Here is a 27,966-nt window from a genome sequence, read left to right on the forward strand (position 1 = left end):
ATCCACTTCCGGTTGTCACCTAATAGAAAATAGGTGAGATACGATGGCACTTCGAAGATTGGGAAGTCTCTGTGCAAGATCAGCCCTCAGAAGAAACCATGCCTGCTCAACTCCAAATAGATTTTGCTCCTATTATCCAATTAATGATAATTTATTTGGGTTGAATAGTGAGGAAAAACAGGTGCGAATTGAATAACCTTCAGAAACCTTGGTACTTCGACACCCCACCTTGCCCTTTACCCAGAGATAAGACCATCAATTATACTTAAATGTTTTTAAACTTTATAAGCAGAGACGTGTATATCTGGTATACACGTCTCTATTATAAGTAAGCTAACTATAAAGACAGTGTAATTGTACTTCTGATCAACAATTAGACATTACATTAAACCCTTTTCTTGGTGCAGTTGTTGATAGTGTACATTAGTTTGATACTGAAGGATTTCAGTTTTAATTATATTTTCTTAACCGTAGTTATTTGTAGAAATCGTACTTTTTCAAAAGGTGATTAATAATATATGAATTGATTAGTGATACCAAATAACTCACTAACTGTCATGTCACATTATGTGATGTGATATGCATATGACTTGTCAGTAGACCAGTGTTGTTTCCCCGGGTATCGATTCATACTGTATATCAACCGTATATTATTTAATGATTATATATATAATGACCCGAGACACACGACTATTCAATTCAGTCCCATGCTGTGTTGATGTCAATGTACGGGTCATGGACAGACAGTATTATCGCAGCAAAAGGCAGTAACCAATGGAAGTATTTGTATCATAATAACAGGGCAATTATTATACCTTTTGTAAATTTGCTATTTTTAGGTCACCTGAAGTCTCAAGTGACCTATTCAGATTCTAATCGCCTTTTGTCCTTCGTCGTGCATCGTGTGTCCGTAAACAATTTACATTTTCAACTTCTTCTCCAAAACCACTGAACCAAATTCAATAAAATTTGGCAGGGAGCTTCTATGGCTAAAGATCAACTAAAAATTGATAATTCTATGGTCTCCAACTGCGGTTCAAAGCAGATAAAAAAACATAAGCCTGTGCCTGCATTCAGAAAACTTTTTGGCAGGCTATTCCAGTTGTCTATAACAGGAATTGCAAAGAGATGATTAAAGATGTTTATCTTGCCCGTTGTTTTTCCAAATTCTTGTTGTGTTGCCTTCTTCTGGTTTCTTTTGATGTTTTGATCATCTTTTGACCTTTCTGGCTAAGTTTGTCTTTGTCAGTTTTATCAAGTTGTACGTCACTCTATCCTTTTCCCTCTATATCCTAATGATGGTAATCTCGGTCCATTCACTAGTTTCGTTGCACACCTATGAACTCCCTCGATGGCTTTTATATCCTTTAAAAACATTGAATAACGGCAGAAACATTTGTTGATTCAAAGTTGTGAAGGTTCTCCTTATTAGACCTGCCACCACAATTGGCCTTTTTAGCTCACATGGACCAAAGGTTCCGTGAGCTTATGTCGTGGTGCGTCGACGTCTGTCAACTTTTTTTATAAATCGCTACTAGTCCTGAACGCCTGAATGAATTTTGATGAAATTCAGTCTGGAGCACTATTATTGGGCAAAGGGAATCGATGGTTGTATACAGATGGTGTGGCTCTCCCGGGGCAGCAGGGGAACTTTTGTGAATTTTTGCTTTAAGACCCTACTCTTAAACCTTGAGTGGATTACAACCAAATTTGAGGAGAGCAATCATATTTTACATAAATGAAGCTGGTGTGACCCCTGCGGACAGGGGCGGTGCCCAAAAAGGGGCACCCAGAACTTTGCTGAAATTTGCTTTCTATATATAACGATTCAATTGTCAGATGAGTGTTAAGGGATGTGGTCATTTTGTTGAATAAAGTACATTCTGTTTACAAAACAAAAGGACAAAGACATCCACTCCTTCTTGTTTCATCAAACAGTACACTAAAAAGTTGGAACTGAAAAATATTTTACATATATCTCGTACTAGAGATGAAATAAGCAACAACTAGTTTATTCACATATAAATTACCAAACTTTGGCGAAAGACAACAAGTAGCGATAACTAAAGGACAGCACCTTTTAGATCTGTCCAGCATGGGATATGTGTCAGGATTGCCTGATGTGTTGCCAGCGGCAACATGTTCAGTAGAATCACACCCAGGTACAAGTTACCAATAACACATTTGCAACACTATATGTCAAGTTTCATGGTATTTTTGTGTCAAATACATGCCAACAATGTTTAAGGACCTCAATTCCACTTTTAAGAACTCCTTTTCTTTGCAGTTCAAAAAGTCATCCACTGCATGTTAGGGTTAGGGTTAAAGTTAGGGTTAGGGTGCCTGAAATAGCTGTTTTCAGTTTTGGAATTAGATGAAAGTCTGATGGAGCAAGATCAGGTAAATAAGGCGGAAGCTCAATCAATTTAAAGCCAAAATTGTGAATGGCAGCCATTGCAATGTCAGACTCTTTAACTCTTACTCTAACTGATTTTGTCGATTTTAAAAATGCTGCTTGTCTTGTTTACGTTACAGTGCGACCTCATCGATATAAACTAACGGAATGAGACAAGTCCTTGGGTACATGGCCTTATATAGTCAGAGAATAGTAGGATTTAAAAGGATATCCTTGAGTACCTCTTCAATACGAGGCTCACAACATATCAATCAACCCTCGTTTGTAAAGAAAAAGAGGTGTATAGACTCCTGTCACCTGTTATAACTAGCTGTCCGAGGGCTTCGGAAGAGATATGAGTGGATGTAAAAAGTATATATAATACTGACCTGTTTGTACCATGTCTAGACATTATTATTCATCACTTTTAGGTTTGTATTTGAGTTTGTTTGTGTCATTTTAGCTGAGGGAATCAGTTTTCCAGTTTTGCCAAAAGGAGTTGGCACCAAAAGCTGCTGAAATTGACAAATCAAATGAATTCAAAGACATAAAGGTAAGCATATATATATAAAAAACTTCACATTGTAGTAACATTTTTATCAACATTGGGGAACTTGCCGTTGAATGGGTTGTATGTACACTATATTTAAACAGGAAATAGAAATATCAACGCTACATAAATTCTGGGTGCGTTTGGTTGGTGTAGAACTACTCAATAACTCTGTTTACAATACACACGTTTTAAAGACTTTGATCATTGCTGGATTCTGCCAACATGTAAAATGTTCATGTCATAGTTCAGTAGGAGTATGATTAGATCTGATCAAATTTACAACACTAGCACATCATGTATCATAGTGGGACATGAAATGCTACATTTGTGTATTCATTCATGACGTTTAGACTGACTATATTCTTCTGTAACAATCTAGGTTACATCTTATACAATTCAGGGTATGATTGATCTTCTGTTATCTGATGAGGCTGCAGCCTTTCAATCTGACATCCATGTTACAGGAATTATGAGAACAAAAAATGTCGAAATTATCTGTATCGGGCATATAGTATATATAATCCAAGAATTGGGCACACTATTTGATGTCCAAAGTATGCTTGCTTTAACCAACGTGAAACTACCCTTGAATTGTACGTAAAACAAATTTATTAATTCTTCTTAATATTTCATTGTTTCAATGCAGATGGAATGATAATGATAACAAAAAGAATCTGTTCCTTAAGAAATGCCAGTGTAACTTGATAATTAAGGTGAAAATTTGATTCTTTTAAAGAAAAAAGTACATGTAACTGAATAGGATTTTGCTATGACCCAAAGACCATATTTTAGACATTATGTCTGATAGTTAGCTGTCTGACCATAACATCCCATGGTAGATTCTGAAAAACAATCTCAAATCCTGACATTTCTTAGGGCCTTTGGCCCTTCAGTCTGGTCAGATTCTTCCTAACTATGAAAGGCTATATATAGCTACATGATAATACAAAAAGAAATTTAAAGGTCCTTTTGATCTGACATCAGATAGGAAAAAGTTTCTTATAAAATTGGAGCAACAATCAAATTTTTGTTAGTGTATAGTGCTGTTGTTTCCTGTATTTGATAAACTGGTTGTATTTCAGTATACATGTATAGTGCTGTTGTTTCCTGTATTTGATAAACTGGTTGTATTTCAGTATATATAGCGCTGTTGTTTCCTGTATTTGATAAACTGGTTGTAATTCAGTATATAGTGCTGTTGTTTCCTGTATTTGATAAACTGGTTGTATTTCAGTATATATAGTGATGTTGTTTTCTGTATTTGATAAGCTGGTTGTATTTCAGTATATATAGTGCTGTTAATTGTTTCCTGTATTTGATAAACTGGTTGTATTTCAGTATATATAGTGCTGTTAATTGTTTCCTGTATTTGATAAACTGGTTGTATTTCAGTATATATAGTGATGTTGTTTTCTGTATTTGATAAGCTGGTTGTATTTCAGTATATATAGTGCTGTTAATTGTTTTCTGTATTTGATAAACTGGTTGTATTTCAGTATATAGTGCTGTTGTTTCCTGTATTTGATAAACTGGTTGTATTTCAGTATATAGTGCTGTTGTTTCCTGTATTTGATAAACTGGTTGTATTTCAGTATATAGTGCTGTTGTTTCCTGTATTTGATAAACTGGTTGTATTTCAGTATATAGTGCTCTTGTTTCCTGTATTTGATAAACTGGTTGTATTTCAGTATATAGCGCTGTTGTTTCCTGTGTTTATAAACTGGTTGTATTTCAGTATATATAGTGCTGTTGTTTACTGTATTTGATAAACTGGTTGTATTTCAGTATATATAGTGCTGTTGTTTACTGTAGTTGATAAACTGGTTGTATTTCAGTATATAGCGCTGTTGTTTCCTGTGTTTGATAAACTGGTTGTATTTCAGTATATAGTGCTGTTGTTTCCTGTATTTGATAAACTGGTTGTATTTCGGTATATAGTGCTGTTGTTTCCTGTGTTTGATAAGCTGGTTGTATTTCAGTATATAGTGCTGTTGTTTCCTGTATTTGATAAACTGGTTGTATTTCAGGATTTCTGGCTGGAGTGTGGCAAGCTTGGACTCCTAGGAATTACTGCTCCAGGTATAACTCATGAGTAATTAAAGTAATTAAATGCGGTTCTGTCTCTAATATATTTAATTGTAATTCCGGTGTAAGACAAGGGGAAAATTTGTCCCCATTTTTGTTTTCAATCTCTTTAAATGATCTAGAACATTTCTTAATATCACATGACTGTAGAGGTTTATCTAATTTGGCGGGAAAACTAGAGACAGAGCTACAAGTTTATCGAAAGTTGTATGTAATGTTGTATGCCGATGATACCATTCTACTTGCAGAGTCAGTCGAAGAATCACAAACACAACTTAACGTATTTCACACCTACTCAAAATTGTGGCAGCTTAAAGTTAACATAGACAAGACTAAGATAATGGTTTTTGGGAGAGGAACGGTGTCACAAAATATACAGTTCACCTATAATGGCAATAATCTAGAAATTGTAAAAAAAAATTAAATATCTCGGGGGTTTGTTTCACTAGAAATGGTTTTACACATTTGAATATTAAACAATTATATGAAAAAGGTCTTAGGGCCATGTATGGTGCTATTTCAAAATGCAGAAATCATAATCTGTCCATCGATTGTAAAATGGATATTTTTGATAAAGCAATCAAACCGATTATACTATAGGGCTGTGAGGTTTGGGGGTTTTGTGACACCAAACTCTTAGAACGTCTACATATGAAATTCTGTAAACATATCCTTAAATTGAAAACATCTACACCAAACTTTATGATATATGGAGAATTGGGAAGGTTTCCATTAAGTATAAGTATAAAAGTTCGTATGATTGGATTTTGGGCCAAAATGATGGTTTCAACTCATGATAAATTGAGCATTAAATTTTTCCAAATTTTAAGACATTATAATGCTCAATGGTCTAACTATATTAAAAATATTTTTGAAGAATGTAATTTATTAGATGCTTTTGAAAACCAGGAATTTACTAGTATACCGTATTTGACCTAATAAGGGCGCCTGCCCTAATAAGGGCGCCCCTACCTTTTTTCAAGGAAATAAATCTTTGACTGAGTGTCAAAATGGTGTTCAAAAGTAATAATTGATGTGAAATATTTTGCTACTTTATGTGTTCAATTTTCCTCAGCAAATTAAGTAACTGGAACACATGTTTTCGCCACATTTTGTGTATTCCTACAGGCTACAGATGACATGTCAGTGCAAAGAGCACCCAAAACTAAACACACATACAAATAATAACTTACCATCTTTATTTGAAGATAAAGTAAAGACTTCATTCTTGTTGATAAATAACTTTTGTTCAGAACAGAAAGCTAGTAAAAGACATTGTAAATCAATTATGAGGTCAAAGAAAACGATGTCTGATATGATCTGGGAAATCACCTGTTTCTATAAATAGAACACAAAAGAGTTCCATTTGAACATCAATGGTGGATCACACGTTCTCTGGTCTTAAGATCAGCTGGCATGGTTAACAAGTTTACAGGAGTATTCAAGTGATGTTTAAGCTTAATATATGATAATGAATAGATATCTTCATCTGGAATATTTTTATGACTGAATATTTTACCGTTTCCACAACCTTGGGTATTCTGCTATAAGGTATAGTCTGTTTCATAAAACTTCAGAATAACTAATCTTAATAAGGGCGCCCCAACTGTCAATTACCCGCGCCCTGCGCCCTTATTAGGTCAAATACGGTATGCTACTTAAAAAAATACTTTTTTTCATATCCTAAGAAATTTGTTCATATGTACAATGTAATTGGAAAAATGATGTTTTTAATTCTCCGAAAGGGACCAATTACAGAATTCATAAACATGATTTAAGTTTAGAAAAATATCTACTTGACCTCCCTCCTAAGCTAGCTAATTCCTATTGTAAATTTAGAACTTGTAACATTAAATTACCAATCGAATACGGAAGATGGAATAACATCCCAAGAGAAAATAGAATCTGTAGTCTGTGTAACCTGAATGAAATAGGAGACGAATTCCATTATCTATTTAATTGTAGCGATCATCAAATAGCATTAAACAGAAAAAAATATATATCTAGATACTATTATGACAGACCAAGTACATTCAAATTTAATACACTCTTTAATTTTGTAGTAGACGATGAATTGAAATCACTTGTGAAATTAATTAAAGAAACAAGTATACGACTCAACAATATTTAAGATAATCTCTTGCTTAACAAATGTATCGATGTATTATATCATATGTCCTGTACAAATTTTGTATGTATATAATTCTCTACACTTTATATGTTTATGAGAATAAAATATTGTCATTGTCATTGTCATTGTGACACTTTTTTCACTCAAAGTGTTTGAAGAACATATTGGCTTGTGATGTCTTCAAGTAAAAGGCATCACTATTTCATCGGGTAAAAGAATTGGCTAACTAAGCCATACCGATGACACTGATGCTGTCACAGAAGGGCATCATCAGTAATTCTGTATTTATAACAGTTATGGCCTTGATATTACCTCAAAAGTCAAACTCAAATATGAGAATTGATGTTTGTGAAGGTGTATGGGATTCCATGACACAATGATATGATTACAAAATGGATCTCATTAGAGTTATCTGTAAATGTAGATTGATTACATCGTTGGGTATATATAACCAGATCCCTATCTTCAATGTAACCATAATGTCTCAACAGTAAAGTATTTAAGTGTATATCTGGCTCTGTATATTCAGCTCAGTATGGTGGTTCCGAGATGTCATACATGGATCATGTGCTTGTGATGGAGGAAATGTCTCGTGCCTCGGCAGCCATTGCCCTTAGTTACGGCGCACACTCAAATCTGTGTGTGAACCAGTTAGTGAGGAACGGTACAGAGGAACAAAAGCAGAAATACCTGCCACAGGTAGAGTACAGTTCATTAGCTGTCAATAGATGTGTGTGTGATGGTGTCTCTCTAGTGTACTATGTAGCTATAGGCTGTGTGATGGTGTCTCTCTAGTGTACTATGTAGCTATAGATATATAGCTGTGTGTGATGGTGTCTCTCTAGTGTACTATGTAGCTATAGGCTGTGTGTGATGGTGTCTCTAGTGTACTATGTAGCTATAGGCTGTGTGTGATGGTGTCTCTCTAGTGTACTATATAGCTATAGGCTGTGTGTGATGGTGTCTCTCTAGTGTACTATGTAGCTATAGGCTGTGTATGATGGTATCTCTCTAGTGTACTATGTAGCTATAGGCTGTGTGTGATGGTGTCTCTCTAGTGTACTATGTAGCTATAGGCTGTGTATGATGGTGTCTCTCTAGTGTACTGTGTAGCTATACGATGTGCATGATGGTGTCTCTCTAGTGTACTATGTAGCTATAGGCTGTGTGTGATGGTGTCTCTCTAGTGTACTATGTAGCTATAGGCTGTGTGTGATGGTGTCTCTCTAGTGTACTATGTAGCTATAGGCTTTGTGTGATGGTGTCTCTTTAGTGTACTATGTAGCTATAAGCTGTGTGTGATGGTGTCTCTCTAGTGTACTTTGTAGCTATAGGCTGTGTGTGATGGTGTCTCTCTAGTGTACTATGTACCTATAAGCTGTGTGTGATGGTGTCTCTCTAGTGTACTATGTAGCTATAGGCTGTGTGTGATGGTGTCTCTCTAGTGTACTATGTAGCTATAGGCTGTGTGTGATGGTGTCTCTCTAGTTTACTATGAAGCTATAGGCTGTGTGTGATGGTGTCTCTCTAGTGTACTATGTAGCTATAGGCTGTGTGTGATGGTGTCTCTCTAGTGTACTATGTAGCTATAGGCTGCGTGTGATGGTGTCTCTCTAGTGTACTATGTAGCTATAGGCTGTGTGTGATGGTGTCTCTCTAGTGTACTATGTAGCTATAGGCTGTGTGTGATGGTGTCTCTCTAGTGTACTATGTAGCTATAGGCTGTGTGTGATGGTGTCTCTCTAGTGTACTATGAAGCTATAGGCTGTGTGTGATGGTGTCTCTCTAGTGTACTATGTAGCTATAGGCTGTGTGTGATGGTGTCTCTAGTGTACTACAATTGTATGTAGCTGTAGGCTGTGTGTGATGGTGTCTCTCTAGTGTACTATGTAGCTATAGGCTGTGTGTGATGGTGTCTCTCTAGTGTACCATGTAGCTATAGGCTGTGTGTGATGGTGTCTCTCTAGTGTACCATGTAGCTATAGGCTGTGTGTGATGGTGTTTCTCTAGTGTACTATGTAGCTATAGGCTGTGTGTGATGGTGTCTCTCTAGTGTACTATGTAGCTATAGGCTGTGTGTGATGGTGTCTCTAGTGTAATATGTAGCTATAGGCTGTGTGTGATGGTGTCTCTCTAGTGTACTATGTAGCTATAGGCTGTGTGTGATGGTGTCTCTCTAGTGTACTATGTAGCTGTAGGCTGTGTGTGATGGTGTCTCTATAGATAGTGTACTATGTAGCTATAGGCTGTGTGTGATGGTGTCTCTCTAGTGTACTATGTAGCTATAGGCTGTGTGTGATGGTGTCTCTCTAGTGTACTATGTAGCTATAGGCTGTGTGTGATGGTGTCTCTCTAGTGTACTATGTAGCTATAGGCTGTGTGTGATGGTGTCTCTAGTGTACTATGTAGCTATAGGCTGTGTGTGATGGTGTCTCTCTAGTGTACTGTGTAGCTATAGGCTGTGTGTGATGGTGTCTCTCTAGTGTACTATGTAGCTATAGGCTGTGTGTGATGGTGTCTCTCTAGTGTACTATGTAGCTATAGGCTGTGTGTGATGGTGTCTCTCTAGTGTACTATGTAGCTATAGGCTGTGTGTGATGGTGTCTCTCTAGTGTACTATGTAGCTATAGGCTGTGTGTGATGGTGTCTCTCTAGTGTACTATGTAGCTATAGGCTGTGTGTGATGGTGTCTCTCTAGTGTATAATGTAGCTATAGGCTGTGTGTGATGGTGTCTCTCTAGTGTACTATGTAGCTATAGGCTGTGTATGATGGTGTCTCTCTAGTGTACTATGTAGCTATAGGATGTGTGTGATGGTGTCTCTATAGATAGTGTACTATGTAGCTATAGGCTGTGTGTGATGGTGTCTCTCTAGTGTACTATGTAGCTATAGGCTGTGTGTGATGGTGTCTCTCTAGTGTACTATGTAGCTATAGGCTGTGTGTGATGGTGTCTCTCTAGTGTACTATGTAGCTATAGGCTGTGTGTGATGGTGTTTCTCTAGTGTACTATGTAGCTATAGGCTGTGTGTGATGGTGTCTCTCTAGTGTACTATGTAGCTATAGGCTGTGTGTGATGGTGTCTCTATAGATAGTGTACTATGTAGCTATAGGCTGTGTGTGATGGTGTCTCTATAGATAGTGTACTATGTAGCTATAGGCTGTGTGTGATGGTGTCTCTCTAGTGTACTATGTAGCTATAGGCTGTGTGTGATGGTGTCTCTATAGATAGTGTACTATGTAGCTATAGGCTGTGTGTGATGGTGTCTCTCTAGTGTACTATGTAGCTATAGGATGTGTGTGATGGTGTCTCTCCAGTGTACTATGTAGCTATAGGCTGTGTGTGATGGTGTCTCTCTAGTGTACTATGTAGCTATAGGCTGTGTGTGATGGTGTCTCTCTAGTGTACTATGTAGCTATAGGCTGTGTGTGATGGTGTCTCTCTAGTGTACTATGTAGCTATAGGCTGTGTGTGATGGTGTCTCTCTAGTGTACTATGTAGCTATATAGGCTGTGTGTGATAGTGTCTCTCTAGTGTACTATGTAGCTATAGGCTGTGTGTGATGGTGTCTCTCTAGTGTACTATGTAGCTATAAGCTGTGTGTGATGGTGTTTCTCTAGTGTACTATGTAGCTATAGGATGTGTGTGATGGTGTCTCTCTAGTGTACTGTGTAGCTATAGGATGTGTGTGATGGTGTCATTCTAGTGTACTATGTAGCTATAAGCTGTGTGTGATGATGTCTCTAGTGTACTATGTAGCTATAGGCTGTGTGTGATGGTGTCTCTCTAGTGTACTATGTAGCTATAGGCTGTGTGTGATAGTGTCTCTCTAGTGTACTATGTAGCTATAGGCTGTGTGTGATGGTGTCTCTAGTGTACTATGTAGCTATAGGATGTGTGTGATGGTGTCTCTCTAGTGTACTATGTAGCTATAGGGTGTGTGTGATGGTGTCTCTCTAGTGTACTATGTAGCTATAGGCTGTGTGTGATGGTGTCTCTCTAGTGTACTATGTAGCTATAGGCTTTGTGTGATGGTGTCTCTCTAGTGTACTATGTAGCTATAGGCTGTGTGTGATGGTGTCTCTCTAGTGTACTATGTAGCTATAGGCTTTGTGTGATGGTGTCTCTATAGTGTACTATGTAGCTATATAGGCTGTGTGTGATGGTGTCTCTCTAGTTTACTGAGTATCTATAGGCTGTGTGTGATGGTGTCTCTCTAGTGTACTATGTAGCTATTGGCTGTGTGTGATGGTGTCTCTCTAGTGTACTATGTAGCTATAGGCTGTGTGTGATGGTGTCTCTCTAGTGTACTATGTAGCTATAGGCTGTGTGTGATGGTGTCTCTCTAGTGTACTATGTAGCTATAGGCTGTGTGTGATGGTGTCTCTCTAGTGTACTATGTAGCTATAGGATGTGTGTGATGGTGTCTCTCTAGTGTACTATGTAGCTATAGGCTGTGTGTGATGGTGTCTCTCTAGTGTACTATGTAGCTATAGGCTGTGTGTGATGGTGTCTCTCTAGTGTACTATGTAGCTATAGGCTGTGTGTGATGGTGTCTCTCTAGTGTACTATGTAGCTATAGGATGTGTGTGATGGTGTCTCTCTAGTGTACTATGTAGCTATAGGATGTGTGTGATGGTGTCTCTCTAGTGTACCTTGTAGCTATAGGCTGTGTGTGATGGTGTCTCTAGTGTACTATGTAGCTATAGGCTGTGTGTGATGGTGTCTCTCTAGTGTACTATGTAGCTATAGGCTGTGTGATGGTGTCTCTCTAGTGTACTATGAAGCTATAGGCTGTGTGTGATGGTGTCTCTAGTGTACTATGTAGCTATAGGATGTGTGTGATGGTGTCTCTCTAGTGTACTATGTAGCTATAGGCTGTGTGTGATGGTGTCTCTCTAGTGTACTATGTAGCTATAGGCTGTGTGTGATGGTGTCTCTCTAGTGTACTATGAAGCTATAGGCTGTGTGTGATGGTGTCTCTCTAGTGTACCTTGTAGCTATAGGCTGTGTGTGATGGTGTCTCTCTAGTGTACTATGTAGCTATAGGCTGTGTGTGATGGTGTCTCTAGTGTACCTTGTAGCTATTGGCTGAGTATCTTTGTTGACCTACTAAACTCTTCTTTTCTAGCTTATCACAGGAGAGAAAGTAGGTGCTCTGGCTATGAGTGAACCTGGGTCTGGATCTGATGTGGTGTCCATGAAACTCAAAGCTGAAAAAGATGGTAATAATACATTTTGTAACTAGGTAAATACTAGTAATCTATTGATATCATATGATCTTAAAAAAAGTTATTATATATGTCAAAAATACATAGACCTAGAACACTTTTTTTTTTTAATTTCAATAGAAATACATATAAACTTCATAATCATTATACAGAAGAGAAGAAGTAAAAGTACCTGTATTGGAGCAGGCTAGTCAGCTGCTGTCTATGAAGGCAATCTGGTGAAGAAGGGAGATTACCAACATATACCTTTTTTCAGAATACCTTTAGCAAACAATACATGGTATATAGTGTCTGTTGTTAAGATTTGGTATCATTGTACTGAGGAGGTATCAATAAATGTTACTCTGCATGTAATTTGATAAATATCTTGTTCTTGTAGGTGATCACTATGTATTGAATGGAAATAAGTTTTGGATCACAAATGGTCCTGATGCTGATGTGTTGGTTGTTTATGCCAAAACTGACTTAAAGACAGATAAACCCCAGCATGGTATCACAGCCTTTATTATAGAAAAGGTGAGTTGACTGTTAAAAGATCTGGTAACTTAGGAGATATGCCAGTGTTCGACAATGTCATTAGATTGAGAAATTGTATTTATAACGTTTTGGTATATCACAACTGGCTAGATTTATTAAAACAATAAAGAAAAGCTCAGTGAACACCCTTAGATATTGTTTGTTTTGTATGGTAGGGTATGCCAGGTTTCGGTGAACACCCATAGATATTGTTTTGTATGGTAGGGTATGCCAGGTTTCGGTGAACACCCTTAGATATTGTTTTGTATGGTAGGGTATGACAGGTTTAGGTGAACACCCTTAGATATTTTTTGTATGGTAGGGTATGACAGGTTTAGGTGAACACCCTTAGATATTGTTTTGTATGGTAGGGTATGACAGGTTTCGGTGAACACCCTTAGATATTGTTTTGTATGGTAGGGTATGACAGGTTTAGGTGAACACCCTTAGATATTGTTTTGTATGGTAGGGTATGACAGGTTTAGGTGAACACCCTTAGATATTGTTTTGTATGGTAGGGTATGACAGGTTTAGGTGAACACCCATAGATATTGTTTTGTATGGTAGGGTATGACAGGTTTAGGTGAACACCCTTAGATATTGTTTTGTATGGTAGGGTATGACAGGTTTAGGTGAACACCCTTAGATATGGTTTTGTATGGTAGGGTACGACAGGTTTAGGTGAACACCCTTAGATATTGTTTTGTATGGTATGACAGGTTTAGGTGAACACCCTTAGATATTGTTTTGTATGGTATGGTATGACAGGTTTAGGTGAACACCCTTAGATATTATTTTGTATGGTAGGGTATGACAGGTTTCGGTGAACACCCTTAGATATTGTTTTGTATGGTAGGGTATGCCAGGTTTAGGTGAACACCCATAGATATTGTTTTGTATGGTAGGGTATGACAGGTTTAGGTGAACACCCATAGATATTGTTTTGTATGGTAGGGTATGACAGGTTTAGGTGAACACCCATAGATATTGTTTTGTATGGTAGGGTATGACAGGTTTAGGTGAACACCCATAGATATTGTTTTGTATGGTAGGGTATGCCAGGTTTCGGTGAACACCCTTAGATATTGTTTTGTATGGTAGGGTATGACAGGTTTAGGTGAACACCCTTAGATATTGTTTTGTATGGTAGGGTATGACAGGTTTAGGTGAACACCCATAGATATTGTTTTGTATGGTAGGGTATGCCAGGTTTAGGTGAACACCCTTAGATATTGTTTTGTATGGTAGGGTATGCCAGGTTTAGGTGAACACCCTTAGATATTGTTTTGTAGGGTAGGGTATGACAGGTTTCGGTGAACACCCTTAGATATTGTTTTGTAGGGTACGACAGGTTTAGGTGAACACCCATAGATATTGTTTTGTAGGGTTTGCCAGGTTTAGGTGAACACCCTTAGATATTGTTTTGTAGGGTAGGGTATGACAGGTTTCGGTGAACACCCTTAGATATTGTTTTGTAGGGTACGACAGGTTTAGGTGAACACCCTTAGATATTGTTTTGTAGGGTTTGCCAGGTTTAGGTGAACACCCTTAGATATTGTTTTGTAGGGTATGCCAGGTTTCAGTACAGGCCTGAAGTTAGACAAGCTTGGGATGAGGGGATCCAATACATCAGAACTGATCTTCGAGGACTGCAGGGTACCAGGTACATTGTCACTATCAGGCTAAGTATGGACATGTCTTGATAAACAATATTACCAGTACAAAATACTGTAAGACTATTGTTGTATGTTAAACGTCTATAGATAACCATGAAAACTGCCGTAAATACTTTGGTAGCCAATGACTGCCCTCCCAGCATTGTTGGGTACGCCCTCCACATTTGGTTTGGGCAGAAGGATATGTATATGTTAACTTTAAGTTAAAGATAAAGATTCTAATTTTGAAATGCATTGTTCTTACTTTGTTTTTAAAAATCAAATTAACTTTAGAAATTCATGACAATGATGATGACAACGATGAGGATCATGATGATTTTATGAATTCTTTAAAAATGCTATTGACTGAAAGTAATCAGGCAGATCATTCTCATTTTGATAATTTCAGCTGAAAATATTCTTGGAAAGAAAAACAGAGGTGTTTATGTATTAATGTCAGGCTTGGATTTAGAGCGTGGACTTGGTGCTTCAGGTTGTTTGGGGTGAGGATCTTTCATTAAAATTTATGACAGCAAATCTGGTCTAGTATCTCCCTTCATTATATACCATTAAACACTAATTTTACCCCAACTTCACCATTAACAGGTAATCTACGTTGTCGTTTGTTAAACCCTGTTATTGATTACAGTACAATATCAATACAAACACACCTCTGTTTTTCTCTTCTGAACTGTGTAAAATACCCATGTCTACATGCTGTATTGGGTTAAAATTAAACATTTCCTGTGTAATGTAATACCAGAAGAGGTCCTGTATCTGAAAATAAGTTTCAATATTTTTGGACTTTGACCTTTCAAGCTAAAAACATATTGGGCCCTGAAAATGGAGGTGTGTATGTATTGATGTCAGGCCTGGATATTGAGAGAGTTTTCGTGGCTGGTGGAACTTTGGGGTGAGGTTACGTCATCAACCATTAGTGGAGGGATGGCTGGATTCATTAACATTTAGTTTTGTACTAAGCACATTTTTAAGTGTCCTTTAAAATAAGTCTATTGTGTAAGATATCCTCTCACTTTTAACCTGACATCATCCATGTTTATTCTGTGTTTGAAAGTTATTTTTTTTAATGTACATTGTATATCTGTTCATGGTCAAAGTGTTTGAAACCTTCCAGACAGTATATTAAATGGCAGTCAAAATGATAAAAATGTTTGCAGTATACCATATATGGATTGAACCCTGGAAACATTTTCATTGTTTTTTTTTACCTTGCCATTTGAATTGGGCATGTGAAATTCATGTGCCAACACACCATTTTTGAAGTCATTAATTAAACATCTGTTTACAGTTTGAGAATTAATGACTCGAGAGTTCAGTATAATATTAACCATGAACATATTGTGTTGTATGTATATAGACTTAGAATCTATTATCCTACCAGCTAGTGAACCCTTAATATCTACACCAAAAAAAACCCAAAATTATCTATGTTTCATGCTTGTGAATGTGATAGTCTGAACTATTTTTCCCTAGTCTTAACAGGACTAGGGACACACCAGTGACTAGGTACACACAAGTGACTAGGGACACCAGTGACTAGGTATACACCAGTGACTAGGTACACACAAGTGACTAGGGACACCAGTGACTAGGAAACACCAGTGACTAGATACACACCAGTGACTAGGGACACACCAGTGACTAGGGGGACACACCAGTGACTAGAGACACACCAGTGACTAGGTACACACCAGTGACTAGGGACACCAGTGACTAGGGACACCAGTGACTAGGGAAACACCAGTGACTAGGGACACACCAGTGACTAGGGACACACCAGTGACTAGGGACACACCAGTGACTAGGGACACACCAGTGACTAGGTACACACCAGTGACTAGGAACACACCAGTGACTAGGGACACCAGTGACTAGGGACACACCAGTGACTAGGGACACACCAGTGACTAGGTACACACCAGTGACTAGGGACACCAGTGACTAGGGACACACCAGTGACTAGGGACACACCAGTGACTAGGGACACACCAGTGACTAGGTACACACCAGTGACTAGGGACACACCAGTGACAGGGGACACAAGTGACTAGGGACACCAGTGACTGGGGACACACCAGTGACTGGGGACACACCAGTGACTAGGGACACACAAGTGACTAGGGACAACAGTGACTAGGGACACCAGTGACTAGGGACACCAGTGACTAGGGACACACCAGTGACTAGGGACACACCAGTGACTAGGGACACACCAGTGACTAGGGACACACCAGTGACTAGGGACACACCAGTGACTAGGGACACACCAGTGACAGGGGACACCAGTGACTAGGGACACCAGTGACTAGGGACACACCAGTGACTAGGGACACACCAGTGACTAGGGAAACACCAGTGACTAGGGACACACCAGTGACAGGGGACACCAGTGACTAGGGACACCAGTGACTGGGGACACACCAGTGACTAGGGACACACCAGTGACTAGGGACACACCAGTGACTAGGGACACACCAGTGACAGGGGACACCAGTGACTAGGGACACCAGTGACTAGGGACACACCAGTGACTAGGGACACACCAGTGACTAGGAACACAACAGTGACAGGGGACACACCAGTGACTAGGGACACACCAGTGACTAGGTACACACAAGTGACTAGGGACACCAGTGACTAGGGAAACACCAGTGACTAGGGAAACACCAGTGACTAGGGACACACCAGTGACTAGGGACACACTAGTGACTAGGAACACACCAGTGACTAGGGACACCAGTGACTAGGTACACACCAGTGACTAGGGACACACCAGTGACTGGGGACACACCAGTGACAGGGGACACACTAGTGACTGGGGACACACCAGTGACAGGGGACACACCAGTGACTAGGAACACACCAGTGACTAGGGACACACCAGTGACTAGGGAAACACCAGTGACTAGGGACACTAGTGACTGCTCCTTGGGTAAAATGTTCCGATCTTTGTTGTCACAAATATTTACTTTAGAGGATTATGTGCATCATTGTACACCTTGCCAATCCTTTGGATTCCATGCATTTATTTTGTATTCTTCCAATTCCCATCATCGTGCTTTTCGTTAATCCGGAGGTTTCTGGCCAAAGTTGTAATGTTAATCAAGTTATTAAAAGTCTCCTGCATTTTAAGCATGTGGAATTACCCTGTGTCATACGAGAGATCGACAGGTTACAGAAGAACGTGATCATTACAAATATAGCCCCCCTGTTCACTATGACATTTGTTCTAACGTCAGTCGGCCTATATCAGATAACAGACGACAAAACATCAGAAACCTTCGGACTAGCGTTTCCTTTATGTTCCTCCCATTTCCTTTATGTTCATTTGCATTGTATTCTGCTTACATTTATTACAATCCTTCATCCGTTCTGGTGGTGATGTAAATAACATTTGGTTGTACATATCTACCTGTACTTACAATACACAGTAAACAGTAAGATGTACATGATTGTATTTATTTAAGTATTACAATGACTGGAATTTCAATAATGTATTACAACTGTTTCAATGAGTTAATATACTATCACAACCAGATCTGTATATTTTATCATCTAACTGTAACAAATGCTGCTTGATGGGTTATTTTAATGAGATATCCTTCACTGCACAAGGCCAGTAGTCATCCAAGCTTACATACACACCTCCAGCCTGGTAATATGTTCAATAAAGCTACAAATCCGTAACAACACAAACACAGTTGTTTGCTTTTTTCTAATTGGTTTAAAAGTCGTACCTGCCTGATTGTTTTTGTGTCTGAAATGTTTGTTTTTCATGGGTTGAAACTTCACTCCAGATAAAAAAAATGATTGAGAAAGTGGAAATTGAGGACTACAGTATTGTTAGTGCTATAGTACTATATGTATAACAGAAATAATGGACTTTGGACTTTTGTGCAGCGGGGAATATATTAGCAGAAAAGAACCGAGGCGTGTATGTATTAATGAGTGGGCTGGACATTGAGAGACTGGTGTTAGCTGCTGGTCCCCTGGGGTAAGTCTTTGCCCAGTGCCCACTACTGGTACCTCGGCAGTGTTTTAATACTTCTGTTTGAGTATCAAACCTAATATTTAGCTTGTTGGTTAACCTTTTTCTTGAGAATATTCAAATCCTGAATTACTGATTTGTAAATGACAAGGTTTCTTGTTGAATTAAGCTTTATCTAATAAAATAATGTTGTCTTGACCGAGAAGTTGGTGTGAGACATATAAACAGGCCCAGTGCTAGGTAGGTTAGAGACATGCATTTCTAAGTACCCTCAGCTTCAAATAGCACCATAATAAACCTACATAACCCCAGAACACTAGCTAGCTAGATACACACGCTTGTCCTACAGTCCATGTACCTCTAGTTTACACAGATATGCAATATCTGTAAATCACTGACAACTTTGTTCCAATTAATGTAGCAATGCCTAATCTATTACAGTTAATCAGTTTTGTACAAATCACCATTCTGAAAATCATTTACTTTGTAACATTACAAATGTTTCAAAATTCCTGTGACCAGCCTAGGATAGCACACAGCCTTAACATGGAGGTATACCACTATGGTGCCATACAGCCTTAACATGGAGGTATGATGCACTAAGGTAGCATACAGCCTTAACATGGAGGTACATGTATGATGCACTAAGGTATCATACAGTCTTAACATGGAGGTATGATACACTAAGGTAACATAGTCTTAACATGGAGGTATGATGCACTAAGGTATCATACAGTCTTAACATGGAGGTATGATGAACTAAGGTAGCATACAGCCTTAACATGGAGGTATGATGCACTAAGGTAACATACAGCCTTAACATGGAGGTATGATGCACTAAGGTAGCATAGTCTTAACATGGAGGTATGATGCACTAAGGTAACATAGTCTCAACATGGAGGTATGATGCACTACGGTAGCATACAGTCTTAACATGGAGGTTTGATGTACTAAGGTATCATACAGTCTTAACATGGAGGTATGATGAACTAAGGTAGCATACAGCCTTAACATGGAGGTATGATGCACTAAGGTAACATACAGCCTTAACATGGAGGTATGATGAACTAAGGTAGCATATAGCCTTAACATGGAGGTATGATGCACTAAGGTAGCATAAATATGTACTAAGGTATCATACAGTCTTAACATGGAGGTATGATGCACTAAGGTAACATACAGCCTTAACATGGAGGTATGATGCACTAAGGTATCATACAGCCTTAACATGGAGGTATGATGCACTAAGGTAGCATAAATATGTACTAAGGTATCATACAGTCTTAACATGGAGGTATGATGCACTAAGGTAGCATACAGTCTTAACATGGAGGTATGATGCACTAAGGTAGCATAAATATGTACTAAGGTATCATACAGTCTTAACATGGAGGTTTGATGTACTAAGGTAAAATACAGTCTTAACATGGAGGTATGATACACTAAGGTATCATAGTATTCATACAGCCTTAACATGGCGGTATGATGCACTAAGGTAGCATACAGCCTTAACATGGAGGTATGATGCACTAAGGTAGCATAAATATGCACTAAGGTATCATACAGTCTTAACATGGAGGTATGATGCACTAATGTAGCATACAGTCTTAACATGGAGGTATGATGCACTAAGGTAAAATTCAGTCTTAACATGGAGGTATGATGCACTAAGGTAACATACAGTCTTAACATGGAGGTATGATGCACTAAGGTAACATACAGCCTTAACATGGAGGTATGATGCACTAAGGTAACATACAGTCTTAACATGGAGGTATGATGCACTAAGGTAGCATACAGTCTTAACATGGAGGTATGATGCACTAAGGTAACATACAGCCTTAACATGGAGGTATGATGCACTAAGGTAGCATACAGTCTTAACATGGTGGTATGATGCACTAAGGTAGCATACAGTCTTAACATGGAGGTATGATGCACTAAGGTAACATACAGCCTTAACATGGAGGTATGATGCACTAAGGTAACATACAGCCTTAACATGGAGGTATGATGCACTAAGGTAGCATACAGCCTTAACATGGAGGTATGATGCACTAAGGTAGCATACAGTCTTAACATGGAGGTATGATGCACTAAGGTAGCATACAGTCTTAACATGGAGGTATGATGCACTAAGGTAACATACAGTCTTAACATGGAGGTATGATGCACTAAGGTATCATACAGTCTTAACATGGAGGTATGATGCACTAAGGTAGCATACAGTCTTAACATGGAGGTATGATGCACTAAGGTAACATACAGCCTTAACATGGAGGTATGATGCACTAAGGTAACATACAGCCTTAACATGGAGGTATGATGAACTAAGGTAGCATACAGCCTTAACATGGAGGTATGATGCACTAAGGTAGCATACAGTCTTAACATGGAGGTATGATGCACTAAGGTAGCATACAGTCTTAACATGGAAGTATGATGCACTAAGGTAGCATACAGTCTTAACATGGAGGTATGATACACTAAGGTAACATACAGCCTTAACATGGAGGTATGATGCACTAAGGTATCATTAATCCTTAACAGTTTTTATATAAAACGTATAAAATGTAACACTGGTGCAGTATAGAGACTTCACAGTGGTTATAGCCATACATAGCTTGTAGAAATATAATGATACTCATGTGTAACAGATTTTCAACAACCTTCTATATTTCACAATTTCCAGGATTATGCAGGCATGCTGTGATGTGGCATTTGACTATGCACACCAACGTAAACAGTTTGGTCAAAAGATTGGCGAGTTCCAGGTATATACCAGGATATTATAATAACTTTAAAAAACCTCATTGTTTTGAGGACCTGGTGTGTGGGATCATATATAGCTGTTTTAAGGACCTTACATACAGTGGTCATATATAGCTGTTTTAAGGACCTTACATACAGTGGTCATATATAGATGTTTTAAGGACCTTACATACAGTGGTCATATATAGATGTTTTAAGGATCTTACATGCAGTGGTCATATATAGCTGTTTTAAGGACCTTACATGCAGTGGTCATATATAGCTGCTTTAAGGACCTTACATGTAGTGGTCATATATAGCTGTTTTAAAGACCTTACATACAGTGGTCATATATAGCTGTTTTATGGACCTTACATACAGTGGTCATATATAGCTGTTTTAAGGACCTGGTGTGTGGGGTCATATATAGCTGTTTTAAGGACCTTACATGCAGTGGTCATATATAGCTGTTTTAAGGACCTTACATACAGTGGTCATATATAGCTGTTTTAAGGACCTTACATACAGTGGTCATATATAGCTGTTTTAAAGACCTTACATACAGTGGTCATATATAGATGTTTTAAGGACCTTACATACAGTGGTCATATATAGCTGTTTTATGGACCTTACATACAGTGGTCATATATAGCTGTTTTAAGGACCTTACATACAGTGGTCATATATAGCTGTTTTAAGGACCTTACATACAGTGGTCATATATAGATGTTTTAAGGACCTTACATACAGTGGTCATATATAGATGTTTTAAGGACCTTACATACAGTGGTCATATATAGCTGTTTTAAGGACCTGGTGTGTGGGGTCATATATAGATGTTTTAAGGACCTTACATACAGTGGTCTTTTATAGATGTTTTAAGGACCTTACATACAGTGGTCATATATAGCTGTTTTAAGGACCTTACATACAGTGGTCATATATATAGCTGTTTTAAGGACCTTACATGCAGTGGTCATATATAGATGTTTTAAGGACCTTACATACAGTGGTCATATATAGATGTTTTAAGGACCTTACATACAGTGGTCATATATAGATGTTTTATGGACCTTACATACAGTGGTCATATATAGCTGTTTTAAGGACCTTACATACAGTGGTCATATATAGCTGTTTTAAGGACCTTACATACAGTGGTCATATATAGCTGTTTTAAGGACCATACATACAGTGGTCATATATACTGTAGATGTTTTAAGGACCTTACATACAGTGGCCATATATAGATGTTTTAAGGACCTTACATACAGTGGTCATATATAGATGTTTTAAGGACCATACATACAGTGGTCATATATAGATGTTTTAAGGACCTTACATACAGTGGTCATATATAGCTGTTTTAAGGACCTGGTGTGTGGGGTCATATATAGATGTTTTAAGGACCTTACATACAGTGGTCATATATAGCTGTTTTAAGGACCTTACATACAGTGGTCATATATAGCTGTTTTAAGGACCTTACCTACAGTGGTCATATATAGCTGTTTTAAGGACCTTACATACAGTGGTCATATATAGATGTTTTAAGGACCTTACATGCAGTGGTCATATATAGCTGTTTTAAGGACCTTACATACAGTGGTCATTTATAGATGTTTTAAGGACCTTACATACAGTGGTCATATAATAGCTACTGGTATTGGGATATCTTATTTCATGTTGGAGTTTCTATGTTATATGGTTAGAGATATACCGTTTCATTCTAGAATGACATTTAATTAGTTTACCTGTTACTGTTCACGAAGGATCACTGTTATTCATTATTGATGTTTTTGTCTATAGATGATCCAGGCTAAATTGGCAGACATGTACACTACACTGAATGCCTCACGGTCCTATACCTACAATGTGGCACGAGCCCTTGACCGAGGCGAGAGACATCCAAATGTAAGTATCCTCAGTCTACCATCGTTTACAAATATTTTAAGATGCTGCTGTATCATTGTTTACTATTATAACTTCTGTATCCGTTTGTTTCCTATAGGACTGTGCTGACCGTTATAACTTCTGTATCCATTTGTTTCCTATAGGACTGTGCTGACCGTTATAACTTCTGTATCCGTTTGTTTCCTATAGGACTGTGCTGACCGTTATAACTTCTGTATCCGTTTGTTTCCTATAGGACTGTGCTGACCGTTATAACTTCTGTATCCGTTTGTTTCCTATAGGACTGTGCTGACCGTTATAACTTCTGTATCCGTTTGTTTCCTATAGGACTGTGCTGACCATTATAACTTCTGTATCCGTTTGTTTCCTATAGGACTGTGCTGACCATTATAACTACTATATCCGTTTGTTTCCTATAGGACTGTGCTGACCATTATAACTTCTGTATCCGTTTGTTTCCTATAGGACTGTGCTGACCATTATAACTACTATATCCGTTTGTTTCCTATAGGACTGTGCTGACCATTATATCTTCTGTATCCGTTTGTTTCCTATAGGACTGTGCTGACCATTATATCTTCTGTATCCGTTTGTTTCCTATAGGACTGTGCTGACCGTTATAACTTCTGTATCCGTTTGTTTCCTATAGGACTGTGCTGACCATTATATCTTCTGTATCCGTTTGTTTCCTATGGGACTGTGCTGACCGTTATAACTTCTGTATTCGTTTGTTTCCTATAGGACTGTGCTGACCATTGTAACTTCTGTATCCGTTTGTTTCCTATAGGACTGTGCTGACCGTTATAACTTCTGTATCCGTTTGTTTCCTATATGACTGCTGACCGTTATATCTTCTGTATCCGTTTGTTTCCTATAGGACTGTGCTGACCGTTATAACTTCTGTATCCGTTTGTTTCCTATAGGACTGTGCTGACCGTTATAACTTCTGTATCCGTTTGTTTCCTATAGGACTGTGCTGACCATTATAACTACTATATCCGTTTGTTTCCTATAGGACTGTGCTGACCATTATATCTTCTGTATCCGTTTGTTTCCTATAGGACTGTGCTGACCATTATATCTTCTGTATCCGTTTGTTTCCTATAGGACTGTGCTGACCGTTCTAACTTCTGTATCCGTTTGTTTCCTATAGGACTGTGCTGACCATTATATCTTCTGTATCCGTTTGTTTCCTATGGGACTGTGCTGACCGTTATAACTTCTGTATTCGTTTGTTTCCTATAGGACTGTGCTGACCATTGTAACTTCTGTATCCGTTTGTTTCCTATAGGACTGTGCTGACCGTTATAACTTCTGTATCCGTTTGTTTCCTATATGACTGCTGACCGTTATATCTTCTGTATCCGTTTGTTTCCTATAGGACTGTGCTGACCGTTATAACTTCTATATCCGTTTGTTTCCTATAGGACTGTGCTGACCGTTATAACTACTATATCCGTTTGTTTCCTATAGGACTGTGCTGACCGTTATAACTTCTGTATCCGTTTGTTTCCTATAGGACTGTGCTGACCGTTATAACTTCTGTATTCGTTTGTTTCCTATAGGACTGTGCTGACCATTGTAACTTCTGTATCCGTTTGTTTCCTATAGGACTGTGCTGACCGTTATAACTTCTGTATCCGTTTGTTTCCTATATGACTGCTGACCGTTATATCTTCTGTATCCGTTTGTTTCCTATAGGACTGTGCTGACCATTATAACTACTATATCCGTTTGTTTCCTATAGGACTGTGCTGACCGTTATAACTTCTGTATCCGTTTGTTTCCTATGGGACTGTGCTGACCATTATAACTTCTGTATCCGTTTGTTTCCTATAGGACTGTGCTGACCATTATAACTTCTGTATCCGTTTGTTTCCTATAGGACTGTGCTGACCGTTATAACTTCTGTATTTGTTTGTTTCCTATAGGACTGTGCTGACCATTATAACTTCTGTATCCGTTTGTTTCCTATAGGACTGTGCTGACCGTTATAACTACTATATCCGTTTGTTTCCTATAGGACTGTGCTGACCGTTATAACTACTATATCCGTTTGTTTCCTATAGGACTGTGCTGACCATTATAACTACTATATCCGTTTGTTTCCTATAGGACTGTGCTGACCGTTATAACTTCTATATCCGTTTGTTTCCTATAGGACTGTGCTGACCGTTATAACTTCTGTATCCGTTTGTTTCCTATAGGACTGTGCTGACCGTTATAACTTCTGTATCCGTTTGTTTCCTATAGGACTGTGCTGACCATTATAACTACTATATCCGTTTGTTTCCTATAGGACTGTGCTGCTGTTATCCTGTATACGGCTGAGGCAGCCACTAAAATGTCCCTGGAAGCAATCCAAATTCTGGGTAAGTTACCCCTAGACTGCAGGTGTATGGAGACTAATATCAATGATACATATATATATACATAAACTGTGAGGAATTATCAGTATGACCTGCTATTTGAGAATCTCCTGATATTTGTGTGATAAACAAGGTGATACACTACAGCTTGTAGTGATAGTGTAAATATGTGTGATATATGAGGTGGTACACCGGTCAGTAGAGAAAGTGGGTCAGTCAAAAGTGGTAAATAATTGGTATTGAAATGTTTTGCAAAAGATTGTTGGTATGTTCTTGTTGCATTGAATTGATCTGAAATGATTTTTGTTATGCCTTGCCACGGGGCATATAGTGTTACCCATGTCTGTCCTGTCCCGATGCAATGTAACAGCTAATCTCCGTAACTGCTGATGTCATCCTCACCAAACTGTTTTTGGGTGTCAAGTGGCAAGAAGTCATTGAAGTCTTAGACATTTTCTAGTTTGCATTGAATTAACAAATATCAGCCAAAGTGATATTGCAAGTCATATACATATTATAATTGTGTTTACAGGTGGTAATGGCTACATCAACGACTACCCTACTGGCAGATTATTACGAGATGCAAAACTGTATGAAATTGGAGCTGGAACCAGTGAGGTTCGCAGACTTGTGATAGCCCGAGCTATAAATGCTCACTACAACTCCTGATGAATGGACAGAACTATGGCCTGCGGGCGATAATAATTTTCAGTTACTCAGAGATGAAATATATAAGTGTTATTGGTTATTCGGAGCTGGAATCCAGATATTATGAGACATTGACTCTCTGTTGCTCATCTTTAACTCTTTAACTTTAGGCTATTTCAACAGGAAACATTTAGTGAATGTACACTCACATTACATATTTTAGAATTATATCTAAATGTCACAATACTGTCCAGAATTGAGCGTTACGTTTCAGTACACTGTACCAGGTCCATTAAATAATACTGTCCAGAATTAAGTGTTACTTTTCAGTACACTGTACCAGGTCCAGTAAACAAAACTGTCCAGAATTAAGTGTTAATTCTCAGTAGTGTACCAGGTCCAGTAAACAAAACTGTCCAGAATTAAGTGTTACTTCTCAGTAGTGTACCAGGTCCAGTAAACAAAACTGTCCAGAATTAAGTGTTACTTCTCAGTACACTGTACCAGGTCCAGTAAACAAAACTGTCCAGAATTAAGTGTTACTTCTCAGTAGTGTACCAGGTCCAGTAAACAAAACTGTCCAGAATTAAGTGTTACTTCTCAGTACACTGTACCAGGTCCAGTAAACAAAACTGTCCAGAATTAAGTGTTACTTCTCAGTAGTGTACCAGGTCCAGTAAATAATACTGTCCAGAATTAAGTGTTACTTCTCAGTACACTGTACCAGGTCCAGTAAACAACTGTTAATAAGAACAAATTCCACAAGTCCAAAATAACAGAACTTTACGGGTCCAGCTAGAAACATTGGGCTTTATTCTAATTGCCCTTATTACTGCACTGTCTAGAAACTTTTCTATAGACAACGATTTAGGTCAGGCAGTTTCATCATTGCACTAATCTGTTAAAAAGAAATGCCCAAAAATTTTAACGGGACAAAATAAGTTGTGAGAGATGTGTATCTAGAGAGCAAGAGGATATAAGGAGGGATAAATGTGACTATGTACAATGTACATGTACATATTTCTGTGATAATTTTTGGTGAGAATGAAATTATGTACATATTTCTGTGATACTGTTGGTGAGAATGAGACTATGTATATATTTCTGTAATAGTAGTGTTGGTGAGAATGAGATTATATATATTTCTGTAATAGTGTTGGTGAGTTTTAATTGTGTATAGAAGCTCTACTCTGTGTAAGTGTTGTCTCCATATCAGTGAAGCCACTATATGAATCCATGTTGAGATCTCGGGTATTTATAATGCCATTGAGGAAATATTACTGAATGTTTCTATTATTCAGGTGAGTTTATGTAGATTTTATTACACTTCTGCTATACCAAAGGTAACACTTCTGTCATAAATCAACCAGAACTACTCTAAAACTTCCACGATAATCAATCGAAATTACTATAACCCTTCCGCAATAAATCAACTGTAACTATTCTAACTCTTCAATGGCCAATTTTGTGATAAATGTTGGCAATTAATTTTGTGATAAATGTTGGCAATTAGCAAACATGTTAATACTGTATTTTATTTGTGATGATTTCTATATTATGGTTTAATTTGAAGTGATGGTTTCCGTTCCAAAAATGAGATGTCAAGTGGTAATGAGAATAAAGCTTATAACTAATTATTGGTTGGTGTATTGTGTTATTAATTATTGGTTGGTATTTTTGTGTTATTAGTTATTGGTTGGTATAGTGTTA

The 27,966-nt window shown here is 38.1% G+C and overlaps 1 protein-coding gene and 1 long non-coding RNA gene across 22 annotated transcripts; both read left to right on the plus strand.

The window, feature by feature from the left end:
* Positions 1–27,895, plus strand: LOC117324141 (isovaleryl-CoA dehydrogenase, mitochondrial-like). 8 transcript variants are annotated; one of them, XR_004531902.1, is made up of 13 exons: positions 1–181; positions 2,859–2,948; positions 4,976–5,027; positions 7,694–7,863; positions 12,295–12,388; positions 12,774–12,910; positions 14,477–14,573; positions 18,487–18,580; positions 21,267–21,348; positions 23,135–23,239; positions 25,539–25,611; positions 26,141–26,927; positions 26,984–27,895. XR_004531902.1 is itself a non-coding variant. In XM_033879823.1 (12 exons), exons 1-12 carry the CDS (start codon positions 44–46, stop codon positions 26,275–26,277), a joined length of 1,269 nt encoding a protein of 422 aa, XP_033735714.1. In that variant the 5' UTR covers positions 1–43; the 3' UTR covers positions 26,278–27,895. The 8 variants fall into 8 exon arrangements, 2 of the variants coding, with proteins under 2 accessions (XP_033735714.1, XP_033735706.1); XR_004531910.1 differs by having other exon boundaries at positions 26,141–26,873; XR_004531914.1 differs by having other exon boundaries at positions 26,141–26,653.
* On the plus strand, positions 18,663–21,260 carry LOC117324177. 14 transcript variants are annotated; one of them, XR_004531932.1, is made up of 5 exons: positions 18,663–19,262; positions 19,707–19,922; positions 19,983–20,021; positions 20,070–20,108; positions 20,286–21,260. It is a non-coding gene; the product is annotated as an uncharacterized LOC117324177 (long non-coding RNA). The 14 variants fall into 14 exon arrangements; XR_004531927.1 differs by lacking the exon at positions 20,070–20,108 and having other exon boundaries at positions 19,707–19,808; positions 19,869–19,922; positions 20,130–21,260; XR_004531930.1 differs by lacking the exon at positions 20,070–20,108 and having other exon boundaries at positions 19,707–19,784; positions 19,845–19,922; positions 20,130–21,260.
* Positions 27,896–27,966: the final 71 nt, after the last annotated feature.

This window comes from Pecten maximus, chromosome 1 (assembly GCF_902652985.1).
Source record: "Pecten maximus chromosome 1, xPecMax1.1, whole genome shotgun sequence".
Taxonomy (NCBI): Eukaryota; Metazoa; Mollusca; class Bivalvia; order Pectinida; family Pectinidae; genus Pecten; species Pecten maximus.